The sequence below is a fragment of the Chelonia mydas genome, chromosome 1, assembly GCF_015237465.2.
Source record: "Chelonia mydas isolate rCheMyd1 chromosome 1, rCheMyd1.pri.v2, whole genome shotgun sequence".
Classification (NCBI taxonomy): Eukaryota; Metazoa; Chordata; order Testudines; family Cheloniidae; genus Chelonia; species Chelonia mydas.
The window spans coordinates 323,052,317-323,072,514 of NC_057849.1; the positions used below are offsets into that span (position 1 = coordinate 323,052,317).

General features: G+C 41.5%; 1 protein-coding gene across 2 annotated transcripts in view; it reads left to right on the forward strand.

Annotated features, from left to right (window-relative positions):
• The window catches only part of RELN (reelin), a 463,371-nt gene that overhangs the window by 343,101 nt on the left and 100,072 nt on the right, over window positions 1-20,198 (forward strand). For both annotated transcript variants that reach the window (XM_037889192.2, XM_037889193.2), the window contains exons 23-27: window positions 4,173-4,310; window positions 5,854-6,040; window positions 15,926-16,131; window positions 18,960-19,131; window positions 19,436-19,636. In XM_037889192.2, the coding sequence (XP_037745120.1) occupies window positions 4,173-4,310; window positions 5,854-6,040; window positions 15,926-16,131; window positions 18,960-19,131; window positions 19,436-19,636 (904 nt within the window). The remainder of the gene's footprint in view (window positions 1-4,172; window positions 4,311-5,853; window positions 6,041-15,925; window positions 16,132-18,959; window positions 19,132-19,435; window positions 19,637-20,198) is intronic.

The following is a 20,198-nucleotide window of genomic DNA, read 5'->3' on the forward strand; positions in this document are numbered from 1 at the left end:
AAGCACAGGGCAGGTCACTGAAACAGTTCCATATCCAGGAAGATATGTCTGGAGGAGAGGCTTCTTCTTGTGGGAATGGTCACCTCTGTTTGCAGGCAATGCAGTGGCACCTATTGGTCTGTCACTGTTGGCAAGGTGCAAAGCATCTCCTGCACAGTCCATTAGTCCCGGCTACAGTGCTGTGCAGTGCATGGCCGGATGCAGCATCTCTGCAGTGCTGCCATATAAAATGTGGATGAACTTTTAAATTCCACATTCCGTACATTGCACAACACTCTGCACAAAAAGAGATGTAAACTGTTACCAGTGGGTCTGCTGGTCCTGTCACTTGTGCAGAGCAGTTGAGAGCCTGGTGGTGTAAAATCTCTTTGCTTCCACCTCTCAGCCCTGTGTGTCATGGTATTCCCTGGGCTGTGCACCATGGGCAGCCAATCAGGACAACTGGGGGAAATCAGGAAATGCCTTTTATTCTATACCTTCTAGATTTTTTTGCTACAGGAAACTGTGTCTAGGACTCATGCTTACTACTTACATAATAGAAAACATGCAGTGGAAGTTAGGTGCTTAAATGCCTTTGAAAATGTCCCCCACAGGTTCTAGTGCTGCATAATTGAGTTTTGTGAAGCAATGATCATCATTTAAAAGCAAGGGAATGTAGAGATAATGCTTCTACTCCAGTAACTTGGAACCACAATATGAGTTAAATAATCTCTCAGTGCATTTAAAAACAGTCTTTTACAAAAAATATTCCTCCTTGTGGTCAGTGGGTTTTTTATTTCTTTGAATGCAATAAGAGCCAATACCGATTGTTATGGTTCTTCTTGTGGAATTACAAATTGTGATCTCAATGAAGTGCAAATGATTAAGGTACCTTGAGGAGCACCATTGTTCAATGAGCTTTAGTGTTCCTTGGTATACTTCAATGAATTTTAGAAACACAGTTCTAAAAATTTAAAGGATTTTGGGTGGGGATGGAAGGAGTCAATGGCACATTATCTTCAGGTCACCGGCAAAATAAACAGTAAAAGCTAACTCGGAATGTTTATGGACAGTTGTGTCTGTATGTACTTAGGGAGTCTTTATTCTGTGGATTAAATGAAGTGATAGGCATTAATGGATCATTCATAGCTATTATGATGTAACTTGTCAATACATCATATCCTGAAGGAATATTTAATCTGCAAACTTGCCCAGGTGCTTTAACTCTATATACTGTAAAACTCTCACTATATTTTTGATGAAAAGTAGTTACTGAGAATGGGGGGGGGAGGCGGAAATGGTTCATTTGGGTGAAAAAGCAGTGCCTACAGCATTAAAGGTGAACAGAAACCTTTAGCTGAAGGCTTTAAACCAAATTCTAACTATCACTTAAATCAGGGGTGGGCAAACTTTTTGGCCCAAGGGCCACATCTGGGTATGGAAATTGTATGGCGGGCCATGAATGCTCATGAAATTGGGCTTTGGGGTGCGGGAGGGGGTGAGGGATCTGGCTGGGGGTGCAGGCTCTGGGGTGGGGCCATAAATGAGGAGTTCAGGGTGTGGGAGGGGACTCCAGGCTGGGGGTGCGGGCTCTGAGGTGGGGTGGGGATGAAGCATTAGGGGTTCAGGAGATTGCTCCAGGCTGGGACAGAGGGGTTCAGAATGCGGGAGGAGGATCGGGGCAGGGGGTTGGGGTGTGGTAGAGGGTCAGGGGTTCAGGCTCCAGAAGGCACTTACGTCAAGCAGCTCCCAGAAGCAGTGGCATGTCCCCCCTCTGGCTCCTACGTGGAGGAGCAGCCAGGTGGCTCTGCATGCTGCCCTATCTGCAGGCACTGCCCCTGCAGCTCCCATTGGCCACGGTTTCCGGCCAATGGGTACTGCGGGGTCAGCACTTGGGGTGTTGACAGCGTGTGTAGCCCCCTGGCTGCCCCTACGTGTAAGAGCCAGAGTGGGGACATGCCGCTGCTTCCGGGAGCCACGTGGAGCAGGGCAAATCCCCAATCCTGCTCCCCAGCTGGAGCACTAGAGTGGGGCAAGCCTCAGACCCCATTCCCCAGCGGGAGCTCGAGGGCCGGATTAAAACGTCTGGAGGGCCAGATGTGGCCCCTGGGCCATAGTTTGCCCATCCCTGACTTAAATGCTCAAATAAACTCCCAGAATGTACTAAGATTCCCAATTTTGAATTGTTTAACCTTGTTGCTTTGTTCATTTTTTGAGTATCGGGATACATACACTTCCCCACAAGTGCATAGACATTTTGATATGTCTGGCTATAGTTCTATCACCTTTAAACATCTTTAAGAAAGTGAGGTCTTCCTATGCAAAAGAAGCCTTCACTTTATTGTTCAGTTGTGGGTGGATTTCTGTGGGTCTCACTATTATATATCAAATCAAAGTAAAAATATGTTAAAACAACATTATTGAGGTTGCAAAGTGAAGCACACAAAAGTTAAGAAATGCCAAAATTAAGGATGCCTGAGCAATTTTACTTTAGCTCTCTTATGCGTATACATTATGAGACAGTCTTTAATTACATAATCACATATTATTTTTCCACAGATCCCCTGCTTCATTCAGTGTTCAAGAAGCACGGTGCTCAACTAATCAGCAGCTATTCAATATTTTGTTTTAGCCTCATTGTTCAATATGTGTCCTCTGTCTTAGTTACAGCACTCTACTTTGAAGACACAATTGTTAATTTCCTGAGAGACTTTGCTGTGGAGCTCATCGGTATAGTATCCAAGGGCTTCACAAACATTAATTAATTTATTTTCACAAACCCCTCCTCTGAGATGGTGGAGTATTATCACCATTTTACAGATTGGGAGCTCAGACACACAGAGATGATGGTAAAATATATCCATTAATTTTGGGTGTCCCATTTGAGATGCCTGGGACCTGACTTTTCAGAGTACTTAGCATCATATAGTACTTTTTATTTTCAAGCACAGCTCTGTGCTCATCACTTCTACAAATCAGGCCCAGGGTCTCAGGTTGTCACCTACAAAATGAGGAACTCTCACTTAGTGGCCACCTGGGAAAAGTTTGGTGTGGTGATTTGCTTAACATTATGCAGGAATTCTTTGGCAAAAGTAGGGGTAGAATCCAATTCTCTAGGACAACATTCAGCCATGAGACCCTCCTTTCTCTCCCTACATTCCCCTGCCTCATTCTCTCCACATCTACCAGCTTCTGGAACAAATGAGCTAGGGGTCCTATGGACAACAGCTTGCTTTAACATAATCCTGATTCATCCCCAAGGGAGGTCCATTCTGAGCACTAAATGAGGCAAGGGTCCTGACAGTAAAAAGGTATATGATCATATTGTTAAAGATGATGTCATACTGCATACATGTATAAAGGGGCACAGGCATACTTAATTCTGGCATTTCTTCTTTTTAGCGCTTGACTTTGCAACCTTAGTAACATTCTTTTAATATTTTTTGTTTTGTTTTCTTTTGTTTTAATATGGCCAAAGCTATGTATTTTTCTCTAGCCTTGGTCTCAGAAATGGCTGAAGTGGAGAAGTCAGATTACCAGCACGACAGAAACTACAGCCACCACAAAACCTGGGTTATGGGTGGGGAATGTTACACCTTCAACACATGGCATGAAATTACAGGGTTTGGATTTCATTTGAGTGCCTAGCCAACAGGGGGTCATTTTAAAAATATTAAAATAAAAGCAAAAATATATTGTGTAAAACATATCTGCCTCTAAAAACTGATTAAAATGTCAATAACCAGATCATAAATTTTTGTAATATTGTCTCAACAAAGTGAAACTTTTGTGTCCAGTAAAAATGACACAACTGTTAGTGACTGGAAATAACATACAGAAATTCTAGTTTTATGTCTTCTCATACTCACAGAATGTTACTGAATAGAAGTTTGCTCCTCTTCACGAAGTTTTTAAACTTCATGTTTCTGTTAAGCATAAAGCATTTGAAGCACCTCTGAAACATTCCTCAGAAATGTCATGAATAATTGGATTGTCCCTCATTTTCTCCTGCACATAAGGGTGCTTCTACCTAGAAAATTAGTTTATCAAAATCTATGTTCAGTTGTGTCAATCTCATACAAGTAGAACTGTAGAACTAGTTTATTCTGTATTTCTGCTTTGTTGCATTCTAGCCTCTTGCAGAGAGTTGTGTAAAGCATTACAAATAAAACAATTTTGTTATTAATTTTCAGGTCCAGTGCTACACGTTTCCGTTGGAGTCAGTGCTACTACACAGTCCAAGATGAATGGGCTTTAGACAACATCTACATTGGACAGCAATGTCCAAATATGTGTAATGGACATGGCTGGTGCGACCATGGCATATGCAGGTACTGCACGTTTCCCAGTTCCTCTGGAAATGGTGACTCTGAATGCTGCTGGGATTTTATGTATTGTGTTATAAGGATGTTAGTCACCTAGAGCTTTGGAGATGTATCTTTCAATCATTTAAAATCTAAATAAATAAATGAAATAATGTGTTTGTTAAACCATTATGGCCAGAACAAAAGCCAACAAGTGCTCCAGTCCCCAAAAGCAAAGCAGCCATATACCTGGTGGATCCAGGCTGTGGAGGGATCCGTCAGTGGCGTAAGGACCATTGTAACTGCATCCACTCCAGCATCACCATCCTGTCCCAGCCATAGGGGATATGACCAGGGCACTGCTGTGACCAGCTGATCCCATGTTGTCAGAGTGGACCCCGGGTGGGTACTATTTGGCAGCCAGTATCACACTGAGCTGTCTTTAGGCTTCTGTGACTTACACCAGGGACTTGGCTAGTGTCTACTGGCCTCAAGATCATCTAGATACCACAGTGACTTGTATGTTTTTAAATAGCTAGAGAGAGAAGATATGATGGTATTTTTAAAAATTATGTAGGTGGTGGATATAGAAAAAACATAACCAATTAATGTTTATCTGCATTGTAAAAACATAGAAAAGTATAGTAGACTAACAAATTTCAAGACCACTTGGACACTGCAAAGTGGTGCTCCACATCATGGCCAGAACTTCACAGGGAGAGCACGGATACAACTAAGATCCATCTACACCAAAAGTAAATGCTCCTGCCATGTGAGCAGGAAGAAAATCTCTGATAGCTGTTAATATTCTAGAACCTAAGACACAGAGTTGAGCTGTGGTCATGTCCACACAAGATAGTTCATTACAGGAGAGATTTTCTAAATCACAAATGGACGTTAGTAACCCAATGCCATTGACTTTCTCTCCCCACAGTATCATTCATTTACCTTCCATCCCAAAAGAGTGTTTTGACTATATAAATGCAGGTATAACTAACCACTAAAATGTAACCATCTTTGGTGGGAGAGAGACATCAACACTACATAACTGTAAGTGGAGGGGAAGTTTTGATCATGGTCACTAGGACAAACCCCTGTTCTTAAATATCCCATAAAACTTTTTGTAAGGACAGATTTTTAACAGTTCATGGTCCCTTCTGTATATGTATTGTATATGCTCCAATTCCTGTTTGCTAATACACCCTCCCGTTTGCACACTCATATATAGGAGTGTGCCCATGCAAATCAGGGATTGTGCAATACACAGGTCAGAAGATGTACAGAAGTGTGCAGGCCTGTTTGGAAATTTGGTCCTTAATACCCCTGTGAACAGAATAGCCATTACGTTTTTGTCTCATTAAAAAGATCTACATACATAGTAGCTTCTGTGTATCTGTTTCAGAAGGGCCGAACTGACCACGCCAGGACCTGAACTTGTGATTCCAGGGAGTCTGATTATTTCACATCTAACTTAGAAGGGCTGCTGCATTGTTTTAAAGTAATTGTGGATAACATCGAGTAGAATATGTATGTATCTTTAGGAGCCTGGTGTCTTTATGCTTCTCTCCAGGTGTGATCCAGGGTACCAGGGCACTGAATGTCACCCTGAGACTTCCCTCCCTTCAACTGTAATGTCTGATTTTGAGAACCCAAATGGTTTGAAGACTGAATGGCAGGAAGTTATTGGGGGAGAAATTGTAAAACCTGAACAAGGCTGTGGGGTCATTTCTTCTGGATCATCACTCTATTTCAACAAGGTACACCCAAGAGTTGGGTAAATTAGAAACACTTTACATATATCTTTAAATGGAACCTAATATGGTTGTACGGCAACAAAGAAGGAGATTGGTGGTGTGTGTTAGAAAGCGATACAAGAGTAGATGACATGCAGTACGTAAATGCAAATTAGACAAAAATATGGATACGTGTGCAGAACAAAGCCAAGTTAGTCTTTTTACAGACAAAAAGGATTGGGAATGCAGACATTGATTGTTCACCTAAGAAATACCATGTGTAATGGGAGGAACTAAAGGATCAGTGATGTACCTGAGAAACTTGCATATTAATCCTGCTATTGTTTATAATAGGATTTGTATATATGCTGTATATTCTTTCAAGTAACTTACAACTCCCATTAGTGACTATTCTTTCATTCTTTTTCTTAAGCAAGGGCAGTAGTCTTTCTTTCAGAGGCTAGTTCTTTCCCTACACCCTCAAGGCATGCAACTTTTTGTGAAGTCAAAGAACTGGAGCTGGTGAAAATACAGATATGTTACTCCTCCAGCTTTCTGGAAAATGCTTGGTTAGCTCTTATCAGATGCTTTGTTTGCATGACTCAGTTGGCTCACACACAAAAATAACATGAAACAAAGAGAAAATTAGGAAATCTGCAGATCAATAATATGTAATCAGATGAAAGCAAAAAGATACTTTTATAACCAAATATAAGATTAGGAGAACAGCTTTGTGGTCACAGATCTACTTTTCTTCTTACATTGCTGTAATATCTAATTTTAATTACAGAAAGGAAAACTATACGCATAGTTGTGTGGTTTCCTTTTACGAGCCTGATCCAATTGCCACTGCAGACACTAGAAGTTGGATCAGACCCAGAGGAATAAGCTAATATGTTAAGCTGTGTAATTGTATGTTGTTTATCTCATTTACAAAAATCTATCCCATCAAATAATTTTCAGAACTCCTATATACTTGCAGGGGTGCTGGAACAATTTTTATAATGGGGGTGCTGAGAGCCATTGAACCAAAGTGTAAACCCTGTATATAATGGAAACCACTTCAAGCCAAGGGGTGTGGCAGCACCCCCAGTACTCCCAGTTCCAGCACCTATGTATATGTGTACAGCCAAGTCTCCTGGAAATGCAATGCAGTACTGAAAATTTCATAATAGACCAATCAGTCTAACTAGCTAATTGTGATAATTGGATTTTTTATATAATTGTCTTCTCTATTAGATGTTCCTCCTTCTGGCTCATTTTCTCAAGCCAAGTTTCTCAAAGTAATTTGCTAAATTAGAATTAACCTGCTATGATCTGGGGTTCTCTTTTATTATCTTTCTTCTTATTTCTGCTTAGGAAGGGTGAAAATCTCATTTAGAAATTCTTGGCTTCTTTCTATTGATCTCTAAGGGTTAGGTTAGCATTTATTTTTTCAGTAGCAGCAGTCTGAGTGCCATAATTGAAGGTGGCTTATTTAATTTGTGTTTAGATGTTCTGTGTTCAATGCGCCTCGCTGCCATGGTGATAGATGTTATAATAAATTATTTGTAATCATTGGCTGACATTTGTGTGTTGTTTTTAGAGCACATACACATGTGTTGCTATTTCTTTGAATTTGTTCAAATAGCCACTTTGTATTTGAACTTGTAATGTTTACTGCCATTATCAGTCTCTCATTTCTGGATTAATTTTGGCTTTGTTCTGCTGACTCCTTGTTTATCTTTTATATCTCATTTTAATCAGTTGTAGGCATGTTTTCATCATGGAACTCTTTCAATTAGCCCCTTGCATTTCCTTTGTGACGTTGCGTAACTGAAGGCCTGTTTTAATTAACCTAATTCTGTAGCTGATTATTCTATTGGTAGAATGGATTTTGTGTTATATGTATGAGAAGTACAGCAAACCTATCTGAAATAGTATCTCAGTTCTTCACATGAAGCTTGATTCACCCCTTCTAGTTCAGGGGATGACGTACATTGCACACAGACCCTGAGCTTTCATGGATGAATACCCATTTCCTCGGATGCGTGTAGTGGAAATTTCTAGAGGCAGGTATAAATATGCAGACAAGAATCAGGCTAGGGATAAGGAGGTTAGTTCAATCAGGGAGGATGAGGCCCTCTTTTAGCAGCTGAGGTGTGAACACCAAGGGAGGGGAAACTGCTTTTGTAGTTGGCGAGCCATTCACAGTCTTTGTTTAATCCTGAGCTGATGGTGTCAAATTTGCAAATGAACTGAAGCTCAGCAGTTTCTCTTTGAAGTCTGGTCCTGAAGTTTTTTTGCTACAGGATGGCTACCTTTAAATCTGCTATTGTGTGTCCAGGGAGATAGAAGTGTTCTCCTACAGGTTTTTGTGTATTGCCATTCCTAATATCTGATTTGTGTCCATTTATCCTTTTACGTAGGGACTGTCCAGTTTGGCGGATGTACATAGCAGTTTGGCGAATATTACATTGGTGGACATGCAGGTGAATGAACCGGTGATGGTGTGGCTGATCTGGTTAGATCCTGTGATGGTGTCGCTGGTATAGATATGTGGGCAGAGTTGGCATTGAGGTTTGTTGCATGGATTGGTTCCTGAGTTAGAGTTACTATGGTGCGGTGTGTAATTGCTGGTGAGAATATGCTTCAGGTTGGCGAGTTGTCTGTGGGCGAGGTCTGGCCTCCCTCCCAAGGCCTGTGAAAGTGAGGGATCATTGTCCAGGATGGGTTGTAGATCGCTGATGATGCATTGGAGAGGTTTTAGCTGAGGACTGTATGTGATGGCCAGTGGAATTCTGTTGGTTTCTTTCTTGGGCTTGTCTTTCAGCAGGAGGCTTCTGGGTACACATCCGGCTCTGTTGATCTGTTTCCTTATTTCCTCATGTGGGCATCGTAGTTTTGAGAATGCTTGGTGAAGATCTTGTGGGTGTTGGTCTCTGAGGGGTTGGAGCAAATGCGGTTGTACCTCAGCGCTTGGCTGTAGACAATGGATTGTGTGGTGTGTCCAGAATGGAAGCTGAAGGCATGAAGGTAGGCATAGCAGTCGGTGGGTTTTTGGTATAGGATGTTAACATGACCGTCACTTATTTGCACCGTGGTGTCTAGGAAGTGGACCTCCCATGTAGATTGGTCTAGGCTGAGGTTGATGGTGGGGTGGAAGCTATTGAAATCGTGGTGGAATTCTTCCAGGGTTTCCTTCCCATAGGTCCAGATGATGATGTCATCAATGTAGCGTAGGTAGAGAAGGGGCGTGAGTGGACGAGAGCTGAGGAAGCGTTGTTCCAGGTCAGCCATAAAAATGTTGGCATATTGTGGAGCCATGCAGGTGCCCATAGCAGTGTCACTGGTCTGGCGGTATATATTGTCACCACATTTGAAATAACTGTGCGTGAGGATAAAGTCACAGAGCTCAGCAACCAGTTGTGCTGTGGCATCATCAGGGATACTGTTCCTGACAGCTTGTATTCCATCTGTGCGGGGGATGTTTGTGTAGAGAGCCTCTACATCCATGGTGGCTAGGATGGTGTTTTCTGGAAGATCACCAATGCATTGAAGTTTTCTCAGGAAATCAGTGGTGTCACGGAGATAGCGGGGAGTGCTAGTGGCATAGGGTCTGAGTAGAGAGTCCACATATTTGGACAGTCCTTCAGTGAGAGTGCCGATGTCCAAGATGATGGGGCGTCCAGGATTTCCGGGTTTGTGGATCTTGGGTAGTAGATAGAATAACCCCGGTCAGGGCTTTAAGGGTATGTTGATTTGTTCCTGTGTTAGTATAGGGAGCGTCCTGAGTAGATGGTGCAGTTTCTTAGTGTATTCCTCAGTGAGATCTGAGGAAAGTGGCCTGTAGAATTTGGTATTGGAGAGTTGTCTGGCAGCCTCCTTTCGGTAGTCAGACTAGTTCAAGATGACAACAGCACCTCCTTTATCAGCCTCTTTGATTATAATGTCAGGGTTGTTTCTGAGGCTGTGGATGGCACTGCGTTCTGCACGAATTAGGTTATGAGGCATGCGATGTTGTTTTTCCACAATTTCTGCCTGTGCACGTCGGTGGAAGCATCCTATGTATAGGTCCAGACTGTCATTTCCACTACATGCATCCGACGAAGTGGGTAGTCACCCACGAAAGCTTATGCTCCAATACGTCTGTTAGTCTATAAGGTGTCACAGGACTCTTTGCCACTTTTACAGATCCAGACTAACACGGCTACCCCTCTGATACTTGACAGACTCTGAGTTATCCAGGACTGGTACACCCTCAGAAGAGTGTGTGTTTACATGTCTTCCCCCCTCAGAGGTTCAGCTTGATCAGGACAGCTTTCAATTCCAGCTCAGTCGCTGAAGGAAGTTGCCATGGAGGCTCCCAGGGAAATATCAGCCCTTCCCTCCGCCCTGGCTATGCTCCCTCCCTGGCTAGCATAATCCAATTTTGGTACCATGCTAGCCAGTTTAGGACCCCACAGCAGAGTTGCTGTTGCAGTCATCTTACCCCACCACCTCCTCATTCCAGGTAGACTTTCCTCATGTGAGGGCCCCATATTACGTCAGAAAAGCTTATATATCTCAAGGTGAAACAATATCACTGGGTTTTAATTTAATTTTGTGAGGATCAAGGGATTTTTTGCATATTAAAAAAAGTTTTAAAGTCAATAAAATCTGCAATTGGCTGCAGAATTTCAAGAACTTAATTTGGTTCATAAATCAATTTACAAAATATTATTGCTCTAGACACGTAAAGGGATTGAAACTTTGTTATACTGCATATACAGTGTATTGTACAGTCTAACTATGGAACTGGATGTATAATATTATGCATGTAATTCCAAAACAAAATGGAAGGATACAGCAAGGTTTGGGCTAGAATGCTGTAGACATTTGTGTGTTCTGATTTTTCCATGAACTGAAGGAAAGGTTTAAATCAATCTCACTTTTCTTGTAAAGTGTAGCTGGCATTTTAAACCCCAACACTGAACCCTTGTCACTTATGTCCAATTAGATCATGTCAGTTGCCCATCATCTGGACTGGAAGTCTGAAGACTGTCATAAGGGAATGCATGATACAAATTTCAAAATTATAAATGTGGTTTGAAATATCTAGACCATCTTTGTAAATTCAACCAAGCTTCCCATTTTTAATGCTACTTTGTACTTGGAAATGGAGGAGAATCCATGATTCTGTAGAAAATTGAAGATAACATGAGTGCCCACTACTCTGCTCCACTGTGTCCCTAAGTCTTATGTTTGTTTAGTCTACTCTGGAACCCAGAATTCAACTTTGTTGCTGTTGTGGCAGATCGGTTAATGTGATGTTGGGGGTGAAACAAACAATCCATAAATTCAGGTTCAGAGGGTTGGTCCATTTTGTAACCATAATTCAAAAAACAAAAGACTCTTCACAGCTAGAGCCTTTTCTTGATGGATCTGGTTCTGTGCTTACTCCAACCCAGTGAGACAGTGACTCTCGTAACACTCTTTTTATAAAGAGCAATTAACCCAAACTGAGCTCAGCTCTCTTCCCTCCTGGCTGGATTCTTTGGTGAAGGCAAATCCCTAAGGGGAAATGCTGGGAGTTTCGATACTGACTTCTGTTGAAACCTATTGAAGATTCTCTGCTCCAGGAAAGGGATTTAATCACCGCCCGACCAACTGTTGGGCAGTCAGGACATAAGGTTACAGCTCTCAGTAAAGTTTATTCAGGTGCTTACCATAATGTCAGTGACTCTCACTGCCAAACTATGTCAAGTTACAGCCATTTTTAGAGCACAAAAATGGTGAAATCAGTGTTGTCTCTACACCTGCACAGATACTCTTGGGTGATGGTTTTTCCTATCACCATCTTACGTATAGTAATGTATGGCAGTGCAGGATTGGTCAGTCCTTGAACCTGATATCAAGTGATGAGCTCAACTTCATCTCCTTTTTGCTTCTCTAAATCTTCCTCTAAGATATTTGTTCTTTTCTGATAATTCCTTGTGGCTCCTCCATTATTCTTCCCCCAGTCCAACCCCATTTCCTCTCCAGGTCTCTAGTTCAGTTTCCCTTTGTATCTCTGGACTTGTAATTCTGCTCTTCAAGTATCTTCATTTCTATCAACATGACTGAGACACATTAGAAATCCCTCCGTATCTGATAGCACATAATTACAGTAGCACCAAATCCTCCCCCAATGCACATCTTTACTAGACTGGCTAAGCTCTTGAAATTGCCTTGGAAGCTACAGGCGAAAGAATCCACCCATCACGCCATAGGGCAGCCATGAAGCCACTCCGTGGCTGATAGTCCAGCATCATGGCTGGAGTAGCCTCCATGCAGAATGCAAAGTGTTGATAAATGCAATGTAATGCACACTGGAAAACATAATCTCAACTATACATATAAAATAATGGTCTAAATTAGCTGTTACCACCAAGAAAGAGATCTTGGAGTCATTGTGGATAGTTCTATGAAAATATCCTTCAATATGCAGTAGCAGTCAAAAAAGCTAACACAATGTTAGGAACCATTAGGAAAGGGATAGATAATAAGACAAAATATCTTGATGCCACTATACAAATCCATGGTACGCCCACACCTTGAATACTGGGTGCAGTTCTGTTCACCCCATCTCAAAAAGGATATGTTAGAATTGGTAAAGGTACAGAAAAGGGCAACAAAAATCATTATGGGTGTGGAACAGCTTCTGTATAAGGAGAGATTAAAAAGACAGGGATTTTTCAGCTTGGAAAAGAGATGAGTAAGTGAGGATATGATAGAGGTCTACAGAAACATGACTGGTGTGGAGAAAGTGAATAAGGAAGTATTATTTATTACTTCACATAACGGAAGAACCAGGGGTCACCAAAGGAAATTAATAGGCAGCAGGTTTAAAACAAAAGGAAGTACTTCTTCACACAATGCACAGTCAACTGGTAGAACTCATTGCCAGGGGATGTTGTGAAAGTGAAAACTACAGCATGGTTCAAAAGAGAATTAGATAAGTTCCTGGAGGATAGGTCCATGAATAGCTATTAAGCAAGATGGTCGGGGATGCAACCCCTTGCTCTGGGTATCCCTAGCCTCTGATTGCCAGAGGTTGGGAGTGAACAACAGGGATAGATCACTCAATGATTGCCTGTTCTGTTTATTCCCTCTGAAGCATCTGGCACTGGCCACTGTTAGAAGACAGGATACAGAGCTATATGGACCATTGGTCTGACCCAGTGTGGCCCCTTTTATGTTCTTAAACCACCTCCATCGAGGGGGAAGTTTGGTGGACCTACACAGTGTCAAAGCCAGTGGTCCCACCCTCAAATCCTTGCTGCACAGAGGGGTGTTTTGGGAGTAGGACCGTACAACTCCTGCTCCCATCCCAGCAGAACAGTACTGCACTGGTTCTGTTGCAGGCAGGGCCCTCCATATAAAAGAGGGGTCATGTATCCAGAGTGGAAATACACTACTCTATAAAACCATAGTTGAACCTGATTCTGCCCTCCCCTCCATTGATAACAAGGCGGACAATGATCACTTCAATAGTTCAATGTAGAGAAAGATGGTAAATGTCCTTTGCTGGTACTCAAAGATACAGATAGCAAAACAGACTTCTAAATACTACCAGGCCAGTTCTGCTTTCTGATGGAGTAAATCCAGAGTAATTTATCATCAAACATACATGTCTAATAAGGATCATTGTGCCAGCCAGAGTAACCATGGTTGATGGCATCACGCCAGGTGTCATGTACTGAAGTTCCCAGATCTGGCTCAATTCTGCAAATCCAGGAATTTCGGGGGTAGTCTGTGGACAGTGCCACGTCTTGTCAGGATGTCATGTCCACCTCTTTGCACATCAATGGAAAGTCTGAGGGCATGGTGTACTGGGATGGTTTTGTCCATCCTGGTGATATGGCTGAAGAGTATGTAGTGCTGCTTTTGAACATAATGAGCAGATAAAGGAAGGCCACATCCTTGGGAGATGGTGACATTTTGCATGAAGTCAAACCACGTTATGCTCAGGATTTGGCTATGGCAGTGATTTCACAGAGTAATTCCACTGACTTGAAGTGAATAACCCCTGATCTATACCAGTGTGACTGGGAGCAGAACATATCCGTATGTGCGAGTGAAACATACTTACATGAGAACTGAAGGTAAAATGCCTCTATTTTACCCCTGTTGCAAGAGTCAACTTTATCCACTTCAGTGAATGCTACCATGGACTGTCTCTGTAAGGAGGTAATAGGAAGCTGAGATATCAAACATACTGATTCTAAAGTGTGGAAGAGGACCTGGAATTTGACTCTGCTATTCTGATCACTGGATCCTTGATAGCTGCCATGATGATGATGATGATTTAGGTAGCTGGGTGCCTCAGAAAAATGTGAAGCCTTCAATTCAGATTCTTTTAAAAGATTAGGCTTGCACGTAAGCAAATGAATGAAAAACAATAGGGGAGAGGGTCGGATGGCTATGGATATGTTGAATGCTGTAAATGCGAAAAAGTTTGTGAGTATGAGGCGAACATATGCATCTGTGGTAAGAATGTATCCTGGACCATGGAAACAACCCAGAAGAAAGAAGATATTTCATGGGTAGGTGAAAAAGAGAGTGAATAAGACAAGTGTTCACACAGTGCTGCTCTGTGAGAGTAGATCCTGGACAAAAATGGTCCTAGATTTTTTTAAGATGCAATATGGAAGGAAAATGCAGGAAATCAACAAGGCTACTATGATAGGGTTTTAGTGTGTGCCAGCCCAGACCCTGCAATATGTTAACCACCCTCACATCCCTTTGAAGTCCGGGGGAATTGAGCGTGTGAAGGGGTTCATTCACTGCTGGCACCGCCTGGTGACTGGATGTTGCATAGCAGCTCTTTCCCCTCTGTCTGCTGCTGATTAGCCACACAGCCTCTGTGGTGACCAGCCTCTTCCTAGGACTTGGCCCTCCAGCCAGGTCACTTTAAAGTCAGTCCCCTTCCGGGGTAGTCCACGAACAAAAAGCAAAGAGAATTAATGCAAATAAACTGAGTTCATAGGAAATGGAGGGGAATGATTTCCGCTGAGGGTGCATCAAAATCTAGGCCACCCTTCCCACAGGGCGGGGCCTACATGAAGTGGTCATCTGAGAGGCTCCTGCCTTCGGTCAGCCCTTTCCTCCGGAGCTGAGGGCTTTTCTTTCTTCTCTGGTCTGCCAACAAGTGAGCTGCTCTGTTACCCTTTTGAGCTCCTCCTCCAGCCTTTGCATGTCTTGCAGATGTGGAGGGTGGAGTTACCTGAGCCCACAGCAGCTCCTTAACCCTTTGTTGTCCAGTGCGGGGTTTGTATACCCCATCACATAGTGCTAAACAATTTTCAGGATCTAGCCCTCAGACAAAGTGCTAGTACAAGATTTGACTGGGAAAATTATATGTTAAGGGCCAGGTTTTCAAAACAGCTTAATGCAGTTCCACATGTGTCACAATAGGAGTTGCTAGGTGCTGGACACTTGAAAATCTGGCCCTAAATAGTTCAGGGTGTACAGGGTCTGTTCCCTCCTGGCTCCCCTGAGGGTGCAAGACACCAGAAGCCATGGGGAGGAGCACAGAAGAGAGAGGGTAATTTTCAAAATTTACAAATGTGCGTTTAAGGCCTTGTACTCCTAGTGCTAGATAAATAATTAAAAAAACATGGAATGCTGGGTTTGTGATGATAAAAATGTGTGCAGGGTAGAAGTAGTGATACAGTCAAAAGTGATTACAGTGTAAAGAATGGCTAAAGTAGGGACTGTGTCTTAAAGGCCGATAAGGAGAGAATCACACTTGCACAAAATGCAACTCCTTTGCATTGCAGTACATTGTACATAATTTTCCATATACAACTGTGTTTGACATTTAGACATTTTCAGTAAAAGTGTCTTAGCGCGATGATTAACAATCTGAGTATATTTATTTTTTTCTCATGTGCCTCTGTACTACAGGACGGAAAAAGGCAATTGATGAGCTGGGATTTGGACACCACGTGGGCAGATTTCGTCCAGTTTTACATTCAGATAGGTGGGGAGAGCTCTTCATGCAATAAACCAGACAACAGAGAGGAAGGTGTGCTGTTGCAGTACAGCAACAATGGAGGTATCACTTGGCACCTACTAGCAGAAATGTACTTCTCTGACTTCAGCAAACCTAGGTAAGATATTCGTTCAAACTAAAGCCATATCATAAGACTTTTTAAAAAATCTCTCTCTCAGTTTATTAAAAGGCAAAACAAAAACATTGCAAGTCATAATGCGTAAAATCCATTACAAGGAAACTCTTCCAGGCTTCAGTAGTAAAGTACTTTGACTAGGAATGGAAAAAATCTAATAAAGATGGACCGTAAAGAAAAACTAGTGAAAAATAAAAGTGTCCAGTTATTCGATCCAATGTGCAACATGTCCAGATCACTAATACATATACAAAATTAACAGAAAAATATAGAACTTGTCCAAAATGAGGTGCAGAAATTTGTTGTTTCCTTTTATCTCTGGTTTCAGCTCTGATGAATATGTATTGATATTACATGCAAAAAACTACATTAAAAGAACATTAAGGATGCAAAGTTAAACACTCCAAAATTAGGAAATGCCAGAATTAAGGTTGCTTTAATTACATCTATCTATCTTAGGTACTTATTTTGCTTCTGTTACCGTAATAACTCTTCACAGTCTTTAATGTATTTAGCTTCACAACACCCTTGTGAGGTAGGTAAATACAATTATCCCATTTTTATAGATGGTAAACTGAGGCACGGAAGAACTGAGGGTAAAATTTTCAAACGCACCTAAGTAACTTAGGACTAGAACTGGTCAAGAATTTTTGTCAGAATCATTTTCCCATGGAAAATGCCCTTTTTGCGAAATTGAAAATTTCCATGGGAAAATTTTAATTTTGCTTAAAATTTTTCATTTTCCATAGAAAATGTCAAACTGACGGCTCCCCAGCTGCCCGCCTGGAAAGCTCTTATCAAAGCCTTCCAGAAGGACTGCGAGGCTGAGTGCCATGACTCTGCCTCCCTGGCTCCGAGAGATAGTGGTGAGAGGCAGAAAGGCTGAGTGCTTCATGCACTCTACTCATCTGGCTCTGGAGCTGGAGAGTAGCTGACCGCCCTGGCTTGTCTGCCACTCTGGCCATTGGGCTGGAAGGCTCTTGTCAATTTCACTACAGTGAAAACAAGAGCCATCAAGGTGGGCAACAAGGAAGCCAAAAGTTCCCATGAAAAATGTTACCTTTTTGACTTTTTGTCATGATTCAGGGTGAAAAATTTTTTAAAAAATGCAAAATTTTGCATGGGAAGGGATTTCCATTTCCCAGCCAGCTCTGCTTAGGTTTAAGGTTCTGGAGGGGAATGTTCTCTAGTAGTTATATGCACTTCTGCCCCTGTATTCTCTCCTCCATCCCATCTGTCCCCTTCTGGCCCAGTCACCTCCTATCAACCTCTGCTCCTTTACATTCAAGTCAGGTTGCTTCTTCCTTCTTCTCCATGCTTCCTGCGCAATAGCAAAGGGAGCTCTGAGTCTCACCACTGTCCAATCCGGTGCCTGGTGCCACAGCAGCCCATAGCAGGCAGGAGGAGCAGTTGCAGGGAAAGCCCTGGTTGGCACATGCTCAGTGCAGAGGGAATGTACAGAGAATTTAGCTACCAGCCTCTTGCAAACCTCTACTGAGCAATTTTGAATGGTGACCTTCAAAGTGTTATAAGTCAGCAAAATGTAGTTGGATTTTCAAACATCCCTCTGATTCTTGGCTTCTCTGACCTGTTGTCAAATTTCAAGTTCCTGCTCCAAAGCATGGACGTGTTAGAGCTGCTCATTGAAATAGTTATAAGGATATTTAACATATGCAAAAATGTATTTCCCTAACCTCATTCTCAGAAATGGCTGAACCATTTTTTGTTGAAATTTCTCTCAAAAAGTTCAGTTTGAGGCAGTCACCCAGCATGGAAAATTTCAGTCTGAATGGTTAAAGTTTAGCAAAGTTATATGCACCTGAAAATTGGGTCTTATAATGGAAAATGTAGGGCAACCTTAACTATAGGCATCACAACCAGCTCCACCTGTAATGTTACAAATAGTTAATATGGAAGGATAGATGAAATTTCAAGTATATCAGTACTTTACTCTGATAACCCTATTTAGGTCATATGACATCAAGTATTGTTTTATTACTTATTTTATCGACATTTATACCTGCTATCACCATAGAAGTTAGGGGCTTACTAATAACAAAGACACAATAAATTAAATTTCCTGAGTTGCCAAAAGAGAGACCATTAAAACTTATTTCTAATTTAGATTTCAATTAATGTGTTAAAAATAACTCACAACATAGGATTCATTCCTTTAATATGTACTAAACAGAGAACATTTGAAAATCCTGTTATATTCAATGAAGAACCAGCCAAAATGTGTATCCTGATTAATTAGTTCAAAGTATGACATTGTTTGGACTAAAGTAGTCTATGTTTACCCATAAGACATACTTCTAATATGTCCAAGACAATGATACTTAATGAAGTTTATTCAAGTAGAACATAAAATAACTCTTTGTGTTACTGTTATTCTTATTCCTGTACTTATCAGAAAGATACTTGGCGTAAGGATGTCACCAAAAAGGGAATGCCTGATTTGCTGAAATGATCTTCTGATATGGCTATGGAGAATTGTTATGAAACAGAATCCTGCTTTCAATGATAGCTTTCTAAATTATTGTTATTTATTGTTTTTATTACAGTAGCTTCTTACAAGCCCTTCTGAGATCAAGGCCCCCTTGTGCTAGGCAAGACAGACAAAGGATGTATCATTATTCCCATTTTACAGATGGGGAGCTGATATCCAAGGATTTGGAAGATTTCTAATGATTCCCACCTGTAAAACAGATTTTACCTTTTCTGGCCTCCACCGTCTGGTCTACCATGTTTCATATGTCTCTTTAAGAACTGAGTGTTCTATAAAGTTCTGCTAAAATCTTGTCTTTTAGATTTGTCTATCTTGAGCTTCCGGCTGCTGCAAAGACTCCTTGTACTAGATTCCGCTGGTGGCAGCCAGTATTTTCGGGGGAAGGCTATGACCAATGGGCCATTGATGATATCATCATTTTGTCAGAAAAGCAGAAGCAGATCATTCCTGTCATTAACCCAACTTTACCACAGGTAATAAGCAATGCCGGTAAATAGGTACCTTAATGAAGCAGGAGATTTAATAGAGTTTTCTTGCAATTTACTGATTGCTTTTAAAGAAAACTGAAGTATTTGCAGGTATATCCTTGTCTGTCTATGTACTTGGATAATCCTTATCATAATAGATAGCACCTATAGATAGCACCTATCCTGGTGCTAAATGATTTACATGTATAATGCCCCATGCATCAAGATAGAAAAGAGTGTTTAAAAGTTACTTCATTGTGATTCCATACAGTGTGGTGGCGATGTTTGATGTCTCTTTCATTTCTGCCAGAACTTTTATGAGAAGCCAGCATTTGATTACCCTATGAACCAGCTCAGTGTGTGGCTGATGTTGGCTAATGAAGGGATGACCAAAAATGAAAGTTTCTGTTCTGCCACCCCATCAGCAATGATATTTGGTAAATCAGATGGAGATCGATTTGCTGTGACTCGGGATTTAACACTGAAACCTGGATATGTCCTGCAGTTCAAGGTATTCTTTTATTTCAGATCTCTCCAGTTGAGGTTGAGGTGTAGTGGGTTGATCCTGCAACCCTTTCTCATGTAAATATCTCTTACTCATCCAAGCAATCGTAGTGATCTTAACAGGACTGCTCATATGAGTAAGAACTACTTGTGAGATTAAAGGTTGCAAAACATCCTTCCCATTTCTGTCTGTGTAAAAGATGCAGAGGACATAAGTATGTTGTTGTACTCTATTAACTAAGACCCTGCTTTCTGAAAGAAAAGGATAACAACCATAGAACAGGAAAGCTTTGTCTGTTTCACCAAAATAAATTTTAAAAACTTGTTACATCTTAATAAGCCTCTGAAGTGATGACTTGAAATTACTGTCATTATATTCCATTCAGTATCAGGAAATGCTACTGCAGTGGGGTGTGGGGTATGGAGAGAGAATGTATCCCATTTGGTACCCAGTGACTACAAAGCTTCCATGTGGCACGAGTACATTTTTTTATACTTGAAAGTATTTAAGAATTTACAAGCTGTTCTATACTCCAGTGTGGGTTTTTCAAATAATTTACTTTTATTGT